The sequence below is a fragment of the Nelusetta ayraudi genome, unplaced genomic scaffold (assembly GCF_046127955.1).
Source record: "Nelusetta ayraudi isolate G7.1 ecotype Tasmania unplaced genomic scaffold, CSIRO-AGI_Nayr_v1 ptg000004l, whole genome shotgun sequence".
Classification (NCBI taxonomy): domain Eukaryota; kingdom Metazoa; phylum Chordata; class Actinopteri; order Tetraodontiformes; family Monacanthidae; genus Nelusetta; species Nelusetta ayraudi.
Window position 1 is genome coordinate 9146597 of NW_027466054.1, and position 16344 is coordinate 9162940.

The following is a 16344-nucleotide window of genomic DNA, read 5'->3' on the forward strand; positions in this document are numbered from 1 at the left end:
GGAGGAGTGAGACGTCTCCTCGCCTCCTAACTTACACCTCTTCGCTTCTCTTCTCCGCCGCTGCTCGCTGCTGACACATCACTTTCCGCCCCTCTCCCGTCTTCCTCCTGCCGGCTCCTCCCCTCTTTATCTCCCCGCCTGACTTCTTCCTGCCCTTCCTCCCTCGCTGTATCCGTTACTACCCTCCCCCCCTCCCTCGTCTCTTCCTCTTCTCAACTCTCGCCTTCCCTGTTTTCGCACCTGCGGCCCTGGAGAGGAAATCAACCGCTTTTAAATTGAGAGACGGCCGAGGAGTCGCCTCCTGCGCTTAAAGGGGCAACAGGCGATAACCAACTGGGTGTCATTCCAATTATAAATGGGTGGTGGGGGGGCGGGGGGGTCTCTCCAATTTTACTATTGTGATCAGAGACCAGATCAGAGTCTGCGAGGCCGGGCGTCCCAGTCGACAACCGCTGTCTGATACGCTACTTACTGGCGCGATGCATTCACTGGTCAGGTGGACCCCTGAAGGAGGCGTGGCCTGTCTGCCACTCTTCACTGTTTGTGTCCCTGTTTTTTTTTTTCCTTTGCGGCGCTGATGTGTGTTCTGCATTTAAACACCGGTTGTCATGAGTTCAGCCGACGCCTCGGGCAACAGCCGCAAAATGAAAAGCTCGTTATGACGTCCGCTGGTGCTGCCGCAGCTAAACGCACAGAACAAAGGGTGGCGGTGGGGGTTGGAGTGAACTTCCTGCTCCTTCCTGCGAGGACCTGAATCGTGAGGTGGCAAACAAATGGTTCCTCTGACTGCAGTGGTTAACGTTTAGCCCGCTGTTTGCAGCATCTTGCACAGCACTTAGCTTTAGCGGCCTGGACAAGGCAGCCAGGAGGTGACCTCAAATAGGCAGAGTCAAGGCCTCAGTTGGGGGGGAAGTATAACTGCCCTCAGCGACATCACAAAGGGATTGTTTTCAGAACAGTATGTATGAGGACAGACTTTCTGAAAGATCTTGTTGCAGTATACAGGAAATACCTGATCCATGTCATTTGTTCTAGAAAACCTTCTGCATCTAAATTCTGAAAAGGCAACAGCCACCAAATGCAAATCTATTGCTGCCAATACATTTTTTTTAAAACAATTAATTTTTTTACTTCTTTTTTGCTTGTGTGTGATCATTGCATTTTTGCAACTTTCTTTCTGCATATGACAAACGGAATAACGGCAGCTGATAACAACACGTTGAGTATCAAGTAAAAACACATGGAGCCTGCCAAGCTAAAGGCTTTAAAAGGCCTCCAGGGTTCTAGAGGGGCGTGTGTCCCACTTTGCAGGCTCAAGACCAGGGTAAAAATGGAAGATGGGATCAGGTCTAAAACATCTGCTTTTTCATCCACGTCGCTGGTCATTGACTCTCGTGTTGCAGATTCATTTACAGATTCCTTTCCGCCTTGACAGTGACTGACGGCTGCTCCGCTCCGTCAAACTCTAGCCAAAAGGTGTCTGACGGAAGTCTTACCTTCCACGGCTCTTTTGAAGAAGACTTTGCAGCTCCCGCATGTCACCACACCGTAGTGGCAACCCGACGCCTCGTCCCCGCAAACCAGGCACACTTTGGCTGTGGAGGACGGCTGTCTGAGCGGGGAGCTGGAGGAAAAGGACAGACAGAGAGCGAGAGAGAGAGAGAGCGAGAGAGAGAGAGAGCGAGAGAGAGAGAGAGAGAGAGAGAGAGAGAGAGGCCAATGAATCAACAAAGAATTTTCAAAAGTCAACACCAACAGCAGCGCAGTCCGTCCCTTCCAGACGCCACTTGATCCACATTGTGAAATGTTTGTGACTTTTATTGCACCACAGTCCGGTGGCAGCAGCACAACAACAACAATGGGGCCGACCGAACGACGGACCAGGCGCAACGATGCCGGCCAAAGCACCAGAGGAGCACTTTGCACCAAGATGATTAACAGCTTCAGCAGGCTAACGAAGGAGACGCTGACAGAATTACAGAGGCTCCGCAGCAGCAGAGACCAATGTCAGATTTGAAGACGTGCCTCTCCTCCTCAACGTCCTCCTCCTGTTTGGCAGGTGTCCTCTACAGGAGCAGCCGCCAAGCCCTGGACGGTGGACCGGTACCGGTCCACGGATCGTTTGGTACTGGGCCGCACAGAAAGAATAATCGACGTACATTACTTCTCTTTTAATTACTATCTGAGTCTGAACAATGCTTTATTTTGAAAAATGACCGGCATAATTCTGTTAAATCTGTCTGTGACTCAACGCTTGACGCACATGAAGACGTGTTAATGAAACGCACTGCTAGCAAAATGAGTGAAAACCAAAGGTTTTGCGGAGGGGGAAGACCCAGTGAGGAGACAAGAACAAGAGCTTATGACTACGAAGAAAGCTGCTTTTAACAGACAATACCAGAAGTCCTGCTTACAATACGGATGTATCTCGACAGGAGATTCCCTCGCATCAAGCCCATTCTGCATTACACGCACCCACCAGCTCTCTAATGAAAGACTATATATATTTTAAAGTTTATATTACAGTACATTTAGAATATAGCACAGTTTTCTTGGCGGTAACATCGTGTTCATCCTTAAAGGCGGGTCCCTAATAATATTGTCTGACATTAAGACGATCCCTGACACTGCTGCTCTACAGCAAACTGGGTGAGCAGTTCATTAAGGATCAAGGAGCTGCGTCACGCCACCAGCTCGGCGACATGTTTTCTTTATTGACTCTGAGTTACAAGCAGCAGGCAACAGAGGTGACGCCAGTCTGCCGCAACTCCCGACCCGGTGCCAGGGCGCTGTGTGCTTTGGCAGCAGCGCTCGCCGCCCGCACCACTGACTTATTTCCACAATTTCACAACCATTAGCGCTGGAGACGCAGCGTTACATGCTGGCGGGAGTTAACGAGGAGCTAGCGGCCGCCGTCGGTGGAGACGAGAGGAGAGGAGTCGTGTCAGCGGTAGATTGAGACGGCGAGGCAACACTCGAGTGAATGAAAAGTTCTCAGCGCAGTTTATAGGATCCTATTTTTCACTATGATGTTTTACAGCAATTATTTGTGTCTCCGGCCTGTCGGGGAACTTCTCAGGAGTGAGGAAGAACCCTCTTTTTTTTCTAACTGGCTCCACGTTTCAGAAGTTGTCTGTTGCAAACACACAGCTCTGGAAATCAGTGATGATGTCACAAAGGGCACGGGTCTCACACCCAGGTTAGTGATATATCCCCAGCCAGGTGTTCGTTAAAAGGGGTTCTAACATGAAAATTTGACCTTTTCAGCTCTTGCACGAGTCTTAGTGCATTGCTGACGTGTCCACAAAAACAGCAAGTACAATAACTGACAGCTTTTGTTTCTGGATGGGCTGGATTTTACTTACTACCGCTCTATTTAATATGAGCCGTTTCCAGCCGGATTTCGCTCCACTACCTACGTCAACAAGTTGAGCTGGTACCATGGTAACGCCTTTTTAAATCTGGGCGAGATGTCACTACATGAGAGCTAATAGCCATCTTCCCTGCTAGCTAGCACGAGCAGTGAGCGGCTGGCCAATCACAAGGGAGTGGGCAAGCGGGATGAAGCAGGTAGGGGAGGGGGGAAGAGAGGCAGAACAGCCTCTTCAGGCAGAGTGAGTGAAACACTTGCTTTGTGAGGTTGTGCCGCTTAGACCAAGAGCCTTTTGACCAAATAACCTTGTTTATTGTTGAAAGTAGAGCAACAAAATTAATTGATTAAATCTGCAAATGGCCGTAACAGAGGCCCTTTAAGATCGGCCTACTGGGCCACCTTGTTTTCATCCCCCTGCAAACAAACATGTAAAAGGTTCAACAAAGCATCAGCCAAAGCAGGAAGCTACTCCAAAGTGTTTCCGTTGGAGTTTGTTTTTTTGTTTTTTTTCCCTAACTTTAATAAATCTAATAAGTCCTAACAGATAATAGCACAAGGCCGCTCCGTTGGATCCAGGGATGAAAAGCAACGATTAACCTTTAATCCTCAGTATCTGTTTAAATGCAGTCATTCAGATATGCAAAGTAATAACCTGCGGGTTCGTGGAGTTTATATTACTCCCCCCCCCCCCTCCCGCCCCCCCCCCCCCCACAGGATTTATTGAGGTGTGCTCAACTTCACTGCACAGAGGTTGAGAAACCTGGACAGCCTGCTGTATAATGTTGCACTAAAACGATATCAATAAAGTTTTACAGAAACGGCAAAGGGCACTAGCACTAAAGCAGCTCTCGTCTCAAGGTGGACGGACACATTCTGACAAAATACACCCAGTTCACTACGCTTAAGGCTTAAATGAAAAATATTTTTTTACCTTAATATATCTCACACATTGTCTGTGATATTGATGGTGTTTGTGTGTAGGAGCGTGGCAGCGAGAGCAGCACTCAGCTCCACTAGTAGCGCTACATAACAGCCCTCTAATCACACACATCCCTGCATATTCCAGGACTTCTATGTATTCGGCTCAGCGAAAACGAACAGACGCTCGTAGCTGGATTTTAAAAAAATAAAATGAAATTAAAAAAAAACCTGAACAGGCCTCTTAACACAGTCTGGTAAGAAACATGCCAAAAAACAACGCCAACTGGAGAGGCTCCGTGTGTGTGTGTGCACGCGTGCGCGCACACACACACACACACACACACACACACACACACACACACACACATGTAGGGCAAGTGTTATGCAAATGAGATGGCGCTATCAGGACGGTGGTTTTCAAAGTGCTGCTGTGGTTCCGGCAGAGGACCCCAGGCGTCTCCAGACAAACACTCACCACCCACTTCATTAGCTCAACCTTGATACCTAGTGTGGCTGTTGCCTTTCCATGGTCCCCAACCAGGCTGTCCATTCTGACCTTTGACCCCTAACCCCCACCTCGCTGGATATTTTCTCTTTTTTGAGGGCCGTTCTCTGTCGTGTGTGTGTAGTTTGTGAAATCCTCAGTTCAGGCCGTCTGGCACCAACAACATCCGTGTTCATCATGTTCCAAAGTCACTTCAGTCTCCTTTATTCCCCCATTCTGATGCCATTCTGATTTGAAAGACAGAGAAAGTCGGCATGAGAGTTTCAACTTGGATTGAGGAAACTGGTCGGCCAATTTTATGTGTAAGTAGGTTTCTGGGTGTAGCATTACAATCAGACACCCGCTTCATATCTCCCCCAGTTCGAAGGCGTTGCGTCAGTAGAGAACATCAAGCCCTTTGAGACAAACTGCATTTGCAAAGCTGGGCTCTGCAAATACAAATGTGATTTATTTTACTTGAAACCCAGCTGAAACCCTTTTTAGAACAACTGAAAGGTCCATTGTGTAAAATCTTGACGGCGCGTTTCATATTGAGGGCACTGTCAATTGGCCTTCCTTAAAAAATGACAGTCAAAGATGGCAGCTAACTGCAAGACCCTTATTGCGCTATGTATATTCTTATATGTAAGAAAAGGGTGGGGAAACCAAATGACTTTTATTGTACTGCAAGTATACACTTGTGTTAATGTATTTATGGGCAGTATTATGTTAAGCTTTTACCAATATCAAAATCATAAATCAAGCCACATTTTACACACTGGACCTTTAACAAATGAAATTGAATATGCTTGAAAGCTGTCTCTGCATTTGGTAAAAACGCAAAGGAGGCGAAAGTCTGATTCCTGGTGAAAGCTTTCCCCGCCGCGTGCACAAACACGGCGGCCAGGAACACAACATGTGGACGGGTACAAGGAGAGAACACCTTGTATCAAAACAGTGGCGGTGGCCTCAGCTTCCCCTTCTTCTCTGTGCTAATTACCTCTCGCCCATCTCAATCAATAGCGTGCAAGGTGATTGTCTGGTTAACATTCTCCTTACAGCCCTCATCAAGCCAGCTGCCAAGCACTCTCCCCGCCCCGCTCTGCCTCTCTCACGCACGCACGTTTCCTCCAGGGGGACTAACTGGGAAGGGGTACGGTGGCGGCACACTCAGATACAATCAGGGCCGCTGATCTAATTCCCCCCCGTCCATCTACGCACACATTCAATTTGTCCCGATGCTCGGAGGAGCCTCTGGCGAAGGTGTTTGTCTGGACGGATCTCTCCGGCTAAGCGTGAGCTTACGCGTGCACGTGAACGCGATCCCTGGTGTGATGTGTTCTTCAGCATAGGCAACTGTGCTAAATTGAGCCTCGCAAAAAGGTGGCCCCCGATCTCTGAGGTTTCACTTCCAAAATCTCACGAAGCTCCGGTTCGAAGCGCTTTCAGTCCCACCGAAAACATCCAGAAGCAATCAGGCCGGTCAGCTGTGGAAGAAAAACGTGCAAAGCAAGTTGCTGCTACCTGCCTTTCAATTCCAAAGTCGACAAAATAGGAAGGAAGGAAGTGAACAGTGACAAGTCCGATGTTTATTTGTTTATTTATCAGGGTCTGCATTCACCATCACACCATTGTCGGAGTAATGGCTGTTCTTCCTGGAGTCCTCACACAGGACACAATTAAATACGTCGTAAAAACATGCAAAGTCTGTACATTGACCTTGTCAGTAGTCTTGAAACGTTCATCTCACATGTCACATGTGATGAGCGCAGCTAAGCTGATGCTAATGGCATGGAAAACGGTCCAGTGTGTTATATTTGGCTTGACTTTTAGTTTGATTTTATTTTAATATTATTAAAAGCTTGATAAATAAAAGCATATAATTGCTGTAAAAAACAAGTCATTTGGTTTTCCTAACCTTAGAAAAGTTCTCACAAATATATATCGTCTTTAGGGTGACTCCTCGGGTCTAAACCAACGAAGAAGAAAGTGGACGAGATATCCAGATTTGGGTGCGCAGGCCACCGTAGCTCACTGGCAAACTCAAGAGGGGGAGAATGAAAGATGATGCAATTTTAAAATGCATAATGGACTTCATGTTGCTGTTTTTTCTTTTCCTTTTTTGTGTGCAAAAAGGTGCTTCACTGCTAACAAACTTTGAAAAGTGTTTGGCCAAACAGCAACTCAGCAGGAAACAAGTTTCCCCTTCTTGTGCGACCGGCAAACTTTATCTGCTGCTAACTGGCTCAGTCGGCCCGAGGATGAGATGTGATTGGTCCAGTCTCAGCCTGGTGGAGGGATGTTGACAAAGGGATGCATTTCACGTATCCGTCCAACTGATGTAGGAAACAGATTTAGAGCGCCAAGTTTTTTTTTTTAACCCGTCCACCCTTGCAACAACAATGCGACGGGGGACAATCCGTGGCGAGCGCGGCCGACTCGGAACGCTGCGCGGGCCAACGACAACAACAACGCAGGAAGCAGATGAGAGCGGAGCCGCAGCCAGCGGTCGACCCTTTTAATAGCGCCGTGCATTAAAACCTTGTCGCTGTCTGCCAAGCGCGCCTCCCCGCCGCTCTGCCAACAAGGTGACTTCCCCTCCCTCCGACAAGTATATAGGTCACCCGCTCGCCCTGCTTATGAAAGCAGAGCAGACGGGTCCCGGCTGCAGTGACGGTGCACCGGCGGGACACAAACACCAGCTAGCGGACGCATTCCAAATCCGCTCAGGACGTCGACTATTGACCGTTTTGTAGACATGAACGGGAGCACGTCGGAACTGCAACGCAAAAATAACACTTAATGAGCTGAAGACGAGGCAACAACAACTCCCAGTCGCAATCCAAACTGGGTGACGTGGCAGCTGACTGGTGCGCTGCCTTAACCGCCGAGCCTCCAGGATTTGCCAAAATGAACATCTTTTAACTTTGGTTTCGTATTTTTATGGCATGAAAATATTCCAAGGTGGAATTCTTCTCCTTCCTTCCTTAGTGGCTTTACACAATAATGCTTCACTAAAACTAGTACTTTTTTCAGGATTTTTTTTTTTTTTTTTTTAAAGTAGCCCTAATAAGACCATTGCCAGATTTAATACATGGATTGTGATGGTCTGCTTCTATCAATAAACAAGGTTTGTTTGGTCAAAAAGCTCCTAGTTTGAGCTGAGCAGATCTCACAAAACAAGTGTTTTGAGGCTGTTGACCCCCCCCCCCCCCGGCCCCACAACCTACACCCCCCACCTGTCCCATCCATTGGAACAGCCCACTCCTTTGTGATTGGCCAGCCGCTCAAAGTTAGCGCTAGCTAGCTGGGAAGACAGCCACTAGCTCACATGTATTGACGCCTCAAAGTGCAGAGGTGTTACTGTGATCTCTGTCTCTGTCTGTATCGCTTATTTTTTGTGCTTTTTTTCCCACCCCAACTGGTCAAAGCAGACGGTCGCCCTGATAATCAGCTCGACTCGAGCACTTTGTGTGTGTTAGCATGCCAGTAACGCAGAAAGACATAAGATGTCAAAGAGCTGAAAAGGCCAGTTTTCATAACTGTGGACCCCTGCATAAAAAAACCTGCAATAGCTTACTTCACCTTCAACCTGTAATCATGAAGCAACAGTGCAGCAGATTCAAGTTTGTATGGACTCTCATTTTCCATTTGACTTCAAAAGGCACAAATAAAGAAAGAAAAATCACTGCTGCTGCTGCTGGTGTGTGCGCTGGAGACCGGGACTCTCTTCCTTGACCCCTGTCTTCTCTATTTTGGGGTCCAGGCTCAGACAAACTCAATGGGACTGACTGCTCAGATCAAAGGTCTCATTCTTTGCTCCAGCGGTTTCTTTTTTTTCTTCCTTCTTCCCCTCCTTCCCCTACCAAAAAACCCTAGGGCAGTGGATTCATTGTTTTTAGCTCGCTTTCATCTTTAAAGATAACACACAAAAGCTAACAACTGATTTAGCCGCTGTTTATTTCCCATGAGGATACAGACGAGCGCGCGACGCTTGTTCCTTCCCACCGAAAGGAACGCACAACCGAGCGTTTGTGTGTCTTACCAGCCCTCGCTGCCCCCTTCGCTTGCTTTGGGAAAACAGAGGAGAAATGTGAGAGCGTGACGCCAGAGAAAGTGCGAAGACTACACCACGGCACAGATGTTTTGGCTCAATTCGCCCTAGTGCTTCTTTTTCCCTTTTTTCTTTTTTTTCTTAATGTCACACTGGGAGCATTCTCCCAAAAAACAAGAGCGAGAGAGAGAGCGAGAGAGAAAACCCTCCACCCTCTGTCAGCTGCGCACGGAATGCTAAAGTCAGCTCGGAATGGATGCGTATCGCACGTGATGATGATGATGATGATGATGATGATGATGATGATGATGGTGACGAAGAACTGAAAGGCCTCGACTCATAATCTTCATTAGCTCAAGACAGGTCACTTCAGCGCCACATAGCTATTAGCGATTAGCCGCGTGGAAGGCTAAGTGTGTATGGGTGTGTGTGCGTAGGCTAGCAGGTGGGGGCGGGGGTCAGTGAAAAAAAACGAAAACCAAAAAGGGTGAGCAGCAGCTAACAGAGGAAGTGGGGAGGGCAGCGGTTACTTTCTAAAGGTTATGGAGATAACGTGGTTATGGGTGAATGACTGCGCTGCGAGGGAACCGTGTGACAGACAGCAGCAGCAGCAGCGGCTGCGTCGGCTGCGTTGGCTGCGCCGGCTGTGCCGGCTGCGGCAGCGGCCACGTGGTGCCAACGAACCCTGTGACCCACATAAGTACATTAGCTCGACGGGGACGGTAAACAGGCAGCTGCGCTACGGGCTCAGCGCCGCCGCGCAGGAAGAGGGAAGAGAAGAAGAAAGAAAAAAAATCAAACACAACACCGCCGTCGGTCACTTGTACTGTAACTGCAGGCCGCCTACTGTAAAGATAGAGGCCAGTGTGTGTGTATGTGTGTGTGTGTCTGTGCGTGTGTGCGTGTGTATGCGTGATTTTGTATGCGTGTGTGTGTGTGTGTGTGTGTGTGTGTGTGTGTGTGTGTGTGTGTGTGTGTGTGTGTGTGAATGGTTCATTCTAGCGGCTGCTTTCGGAGGGACAGTTCAGACAAGCTGCCTCCCTGAATCTCACCCCTCCTCCCACCGACACTCCACCCCGCCCCCCCCACACCCCCCCACACCCTGACCCCACCACCACCCACTCGCAGAAGGAGAAGCATCCTTGACATGGAAATGAAAGCACCTCTCCACCGTCTGGCCTGCAATATTTATGTAATACACACCTCAGTGACAGTTTTTGTTTTTTTTCCCCTTTATTTTTTTACGTAACGCGAGCGCGGGGGGTTGGTGGGTGGGTGGGTAAAGGTAAAGGTAGATCAGCTGCTGGAGCGGGCCTGGCGGAGATGTGCGGAGAGAGAGGGAAGACAAAGAGGGCAGGACGGCTTTACGTAACGGCGGGGCAGACAGTGTAAACACTAGGCGAGCGCCCACTCGCCGCCTCTCCCAGGGAGGGAGGGAGGGAGGTCCGGCGGGTCGGTGCTGGAGAGCCACCGAGGGGTGTGTGTGTGTGGGGGGGGTGGATTTTATTCTGGCTGCTGAAGGTGACCCTGGTGTTGGTTGAGCGGGTGAGCGGGTGCAGCACCTGCGCTGAGCAGAGATTTCCTCTTTTTTATTTGTCCTTCTTCTTTTTCTTCTTCTTGCTTCGCTATTTTTTTTTTCTATCGCGTGAACGTTTTTTTTTTCCGAAAGAGAAAATCAAACGATCGGCTTGAAACGCAGCGCACTTGCAGCTTAGGTCTCCTTTTTTTTTTTTTTTCGCATTTCTTCCATAAAGTTTAGAATTTCAATTTATACTTTCTCACTCGCGCACAAAAAAAATAGGCGACACAGTTAAAAAGAATATATCAAAAAAAAAGCTTCTTTTTTTTTTTCTTTTTTTTGCTGCGTGATTAAATCTCTTGTTCCTCGCTGTACATTCCAAGCTGTTGTGCTGTCTGCGCTCCAAGCCTCGTGCACAAACTTTATGTGACCCCCGGGACTGCAAACCGTGATTATCCTTCTCCTTAAAAATCCACTGTTTTGGGTTCAAATGAGACAAGTTGCAGCAATAACAGCAATAAACACACAGCATCTCGCTCTCTCCTGCACACACACACACACACACACACACACACACACACTCAGCTCTCTGAGGGGAGTTTATACGGTGGAATCGTTCTGATCTATAAACACCATTCAGCCTGCAGCCATACCTGCCTTTAACATTTTAAAAATTGCATAAACCGTCTTCATGGCCGCTCGGCGCTGAACTTTCCCCTCCGCGCTTAAGAAGAGCCGTGGCTGAGTGACCCGCGGGTCTCGGAGAGAGCGCGGGCGCCTTCGGGCCGGCGGGCAGCATAACTCATCCACTTAACTGGCCGGACCTGTCTGACCACTTTAACACCTGAATCCCTCACTGTCACGTCGTCTGAATGAAATTAATCACCTGGGAATATTTAGGCTAAGTGGTGGAGCGGCCTGTAAAGTGTGCCAAGCGTGCGTGCGTGTGTGTGTGTGTGTGTGTATGCGTGTTGTTCTGTTGTCTTTTTTTTTGCATTTATCTGCCCGTGGTGCACTTCATTCATGGAGTGAATTAAACATAATGTGTGTGCGCTCATGAAAGATGCGAAGGTTCTATACTTTTTGACCCCTGACAAAAAAAAACAACTCAGAATGCATCCATAAGTAGCGGAGAGAGAGTCGTGCATTTTGCATAAGCGCGCGCGTACCCACTAAACTGCGGGTCAACACGCCCACTCGTTCACCGCTGACTGCGCGTGAGGAGGGCAGAAAAAACAAAACAAGTTGCACTTCCACACAGAGACGGAGCCACACCAAAGGAACTCGGCCCCGATCTGAGCATTAGCGCTAATGTATTCACGCCACGATGGGCAAAAGGTTTATGAGTGTAAATCCCAAGTTGTATCTTAGTAACCTGAGCAGACTTTCTGCTCTCACGGCGGCGCTAGGTCAGTCAGAGTGGTCGGAGCGCGGGAGAGACGGAAGAAAAAGTGCATCAAGCAAACTGGGGGACAAAACAGCAGGACCCGAAGGCCAAGTGGGAAACATTTGAATGGATCTAAAATAAAAAGAAATCAAATCACTGCTGTGTTTTTCATTCACTAATTATCAGTGCTATATTATTCAACAAGTCATATATTAAATATACTGACACAGAGCCAGTCCATTTGCAAGGTACAGCCAATCATTTCTAAAATGCAACTCCAGCAGCACTGAATCACTGGATCGATAACAACATATTGTAGCAACCATTAGCTTTGCACATTATAACATCCATTCGAAGCAAAAGCTTCAGTGATCAAAGCCGTTTAATGATGATGCCCTGTGTTTATTTCTGGTGATGCATGAATCCAAGAGGAAAACAAGGTTGAGGTGAAGGTGGTTGAGGCTAACACTGGTTGCAATGTGCTTTCTCACCATCAGCTGCCACTGACTCTCACCCATCGGGCCTTTAAGCCACCAGAACCTTTGTTTTTCACCCACCATGTGAAACCAACATTGTTTTCTTCTTCTCATCTTCATCTTCATCTCCGCCAAATCTTTGCTTCGAGTGCTGAAAAGATTCTGATCAAGTCATCGCTGCCTCATGTGGTCCTCTCATGCGGATTTCACCAATGCCCCCGAGTTCCTGTTTCCAAAACATGGCTAAAACCACTTCAGCTGACATGTGGGGAAAATTTGCTTCATTTCTCGGCAAATCATAACGTCAACAAGGGGCCGGTGGTAAACACGGTGCTGAGCATGAGGGAGGGGGCGCCATGAAATACCAGCTCTATGGCTCCAATCACATTTCCCTCCTGAGCGTAAAACCTACATGATGGCAACAAAAACAAGCACGTCAGACGGCTCAGATCCCACTAAATATACATGGCGTTCCCGGCTTTCTGCTACCTTTGTGAAGCGAGGCTCAAAACGCGCTCCCCGTCCCAGCGAGCTGCCGCGAACACAAACACGCGCCGAGCACTTCAAAGCCGCCACTCTGAAACTGGTTTGGTTACAGACGCTGATCTTTTGATATCAGCGGCACGGATGAACTCTGGACCCCCTCACCCTCCTCCTCCTCACGCCCTGCCCCCCGCCCCCCAGCCCCCCCGGTGTTCCTTTTTGGACTCGCTGCACTGCCCGCTTTGCTTGCTTTTTGCTTTTTCTTCGAACTGACTGCCAATATTTGTATTTGTCCCCCTTTTTTCCCCCCCCAACAGCCGCGCAGGTCCGGTTTGTGCAGCCTGTGCAGCAGGTGACCTCCCGGCTCGGCTTAGAAGCCCTGGGACAAATGAGAAAAACAAATCCCTAGAGAGGGAGATTATCTTTAAAGGATCAGCTCTGACCTGAGCCACCTCCACGTTACACACTACTTACCTCTGCTCTCCACTTTTTAGTCACACTTTGCGCAAAACAAACTCTTCGCCGCCGCACGCCGCGAGGTCCAGTCGCTCGGATTGCAGAATATAGTCGGACAGCAGCGTATGGACACTGAAGCTTCAACTAGAAGTTGAGCACAAAATTCAAACGTGACAAAATTCCCCCTTGCCCCCTCTATACGAGCAGCAACCTCTTCCTCGAATGTAGGTTAATGTGCGCTGGCGCTGACACATGTTGCTGGCATCGCTACGCATTAGCTGTCACATGTGATCATCCTCAACACCCACCAGTCATTTACAATTCTGCTGCGATAAACACTGAGGGAGAGCGAGCGGGCGAGCGGGCGAGTCCGCTCCTGTGCACGGCAGAGACGTCGCGCACGGTGCTGTTTTCCACTCACTGGTGGGGAAAAAAGTGATGTGCACTTGTTGTTGTGAGCTTCACCCGACCTCAACTACATATCCAAGCACGTTACATAATAGTTTGACCAGCTTCTGAGAGTGGAAAAAAACAATATATTTACAGGCAGACGTTACGTGGTGCCCTCGGTCCGACTTTTTAATGATACAAAACGAGAACTGGTGGCAAATAAATAATGAGTGCACAGCTTGTATTCAAAGACTGAGTGTCAGATGCTGAAATTCGACCCGAAGTTCTGACTTTGTTGGCAAAATCAGGACAAAATGCAGATATTGAGGAATCACAGACTATTAGTGGGCAATCAGCTGGGAGGAGTTCAAATTGCTAAAAGAAAATTGATTTTTCCATGTTTCAACAAGACATTCTGGCATAAACAACAGTCAAAGCTCCGTTTTCATGACTGACTGTGCGAGCTTTTTCAGAGACTGGTTCACACCGGCTGAGTGCCTGCTAACCTTGCAGCCGAGGAAGAGCACAACCCATCAACTCGGAGGACGCACTGTAAAAAGGCCCAACGGGTCTGTAAATGCTGTTTTTCCAGCACATCAAATCCTCTCAGCGTACGGCCTGACAGGAGCACCTTAAAAGGTCAACTTTAACATTCTGACCTCGGAAATACAAAAGGTCCTATGGTGTGTGGAACAAATGAAAAAGAAAAATAAGGTTAGAGGCCAAAGCACAAACACACAGAGATATTCTCACACACACACACACACACGCACACACAATACTGGGCCAAACCAAATGTGTTGGTGCAATGACCTTTTTCAAATTCAGAGTGTTCACCTCCAAAGGATTACAGGCCCAGATGGCCACCGGATGAACAATGCAACACCTGCCGAGGGACAGAGTGCAATTAGGTTCCCGCAAAAAGGAAATATAGGGGGCGGGGGGGGAAACTTCATTTGGCACAAAAGCAGCAAAAAGGGAATCCAAGGTAAGTGCAGCGTCACGGTTGTCGATCTGTTCCGCAAACTCGAGAATTTTTCAACCTTCCGTCCTGGTCAAATCCACATCCTGTAATATCACTTACGGAAGAGACGAGGTGAGCCCGAGCCCCGACTGGCATTACTCGGCGAGTCTCGTGTCACGCGCACCCCCCCTTGAAATTCGACAAGATTGGCCCCAACGAGGTGAAGACAAGAAACTGACACTTGGAAACATGATCCGGATTTTTTTTTTTTTTAACCACGAGCGACGCGGGGGGTGATACGCTTCCGCCCCGAGCGGCTCTGCCTCGGCCCCCGCAGGCTCTCTCACAAGGCCTCGGCCAAAAGAGTTGCAGGGTGAAAGACAGAGGGAAATTAAAAAACAAAACTGTAAATCTCCAAATTTCTCTTCATCAGCAGCACAACTTCCTGTTTCAGACCAGAGGTTAAAAATAGCAGGAGTCGCCGCAACCTTGGCTTCGGTAAGAGCAGCCTCACAGGTACGGCCGACTATTGATGGATATTCAATAAAGTGAAAGATGTGCACTGGCGCATGTGGCTGCCCTTAAAGAGACAGTGCCCCAGGTCCCTTTCTTTTTGGAGGGAGAGAGAGAGAGAGAAGAGAGAGAGAGAGAGAAAGAGCAGGAAACAGGTGAGTAACAGTCAAGAGGAATTCATATTGTCATATTGTAATCACACATTCAGTGAATGTTAAATATGCGACGTCAAAAACAAAAGAAAAGCCACTCATGCAAGATGTCACATGATTGGAGTATTTTCACCCAGTTTCACTGAACAAACACTCCAGGCTGGATTAATTATTACAAACAATATAATAGATAATAATATAGTAAAGTACTATATGGTAGCGACCAATTCTTTTGGCATAATTTACCAGAAAACACTAACAAACACTTGTAGCAGTGATAAAACTACAGTGATTCCTTTAAAGGGCAAAGTGTTGTGACATAGTGACGTATTAGGATGAGACTCACAATATCAACAAGCTTTCAAATTTAAAACCCAAGTTTGGTTTCGTCCGTCCATCCCCGGTCGCCGTGGCAACACGGCGGCACGGTGCAGCTCCCTCCGGGTATCAGAAGAGCAAGCGACCACCGTGGTTCTTCATTTCATGTTTCTCTTACTAGAAGATGAACGACATGAATGGAAACTGCCGGCTGGTCCAGGGCGTGGCCCCGCCCTCGCCAGGTGCCACCTGCGATGGGCTCCGGGGCCACCCCTGACCTGCCACCCAGAAGAATCGCTTGTTTTCACCACTTTTCCATTTGTTAGCAGGTGTTGAATTCTACGCACTGTGCCTTTAAACCTGTGTGATTTATTTTTTCTCTTTTTATTTTTTCATCCTGATTACCGGAAAACAACAACACTCTGTTTGGCATTTTAAAGATTAATGTGCCAATTAATTGCTGGAATAATTGAAAACGCTCACTGCCATCATCACGCGCTTGTAACATTTTCAGCCGACAGTTAATAAGTGTTAAAATGAAATTGTTTGAAATGACTGACCCGACGAACTATTAGCCGAAGCGTCACAGGAAGAGCGGACGAGCCGTCGTTTAATGTTTTCAGTCAATTCAAAGAATTCTATTTTTTTCCCCCGGCCGCAGAGTTGCTGCGACTAAATCAATTAATTTCGCAGCCTCGCAGTCTGTCCAAATGTCCTCGTCGCTCTTCCTCACTTGACCTCTGGTACAATAAGCTCAAGGAGAAAGAGGGAGAGAGAGGGGGGGGGAGTAAAAGGGCGAGAGAGAGAGGGAGAGAGGGAGAGAGAGGGAGAGAAAAGAAAAAGTGTCACGTGCC

At 48.2% G+C, this 16344-nt stretch overlaps 1 protein-coding gene across 2 annotated transcripts in view; it reads right to left on the minus strand.

Moving 5' to 3' along the window:
* The window catches only part of nr3c2 (nuclear receptor subfamily 3, group C, member 2), a 77696-nt gene that overhangs the window by 33224 nt on the left and 28128 nt on the right, over positions 1–16344 (minus strand). For both annotated transcript variants that reach the window (XM_076033067.1, XM_076033066.1), the window contains one exon: positions 1497–1624. In XM_076033067.1, the coding sequence (XP_075889182.1) occupies positions 1497–1624 (128 nt within the window). The remainder of the gene's footprint in view (positions 1–1496; positions 1625–16344) is intronic.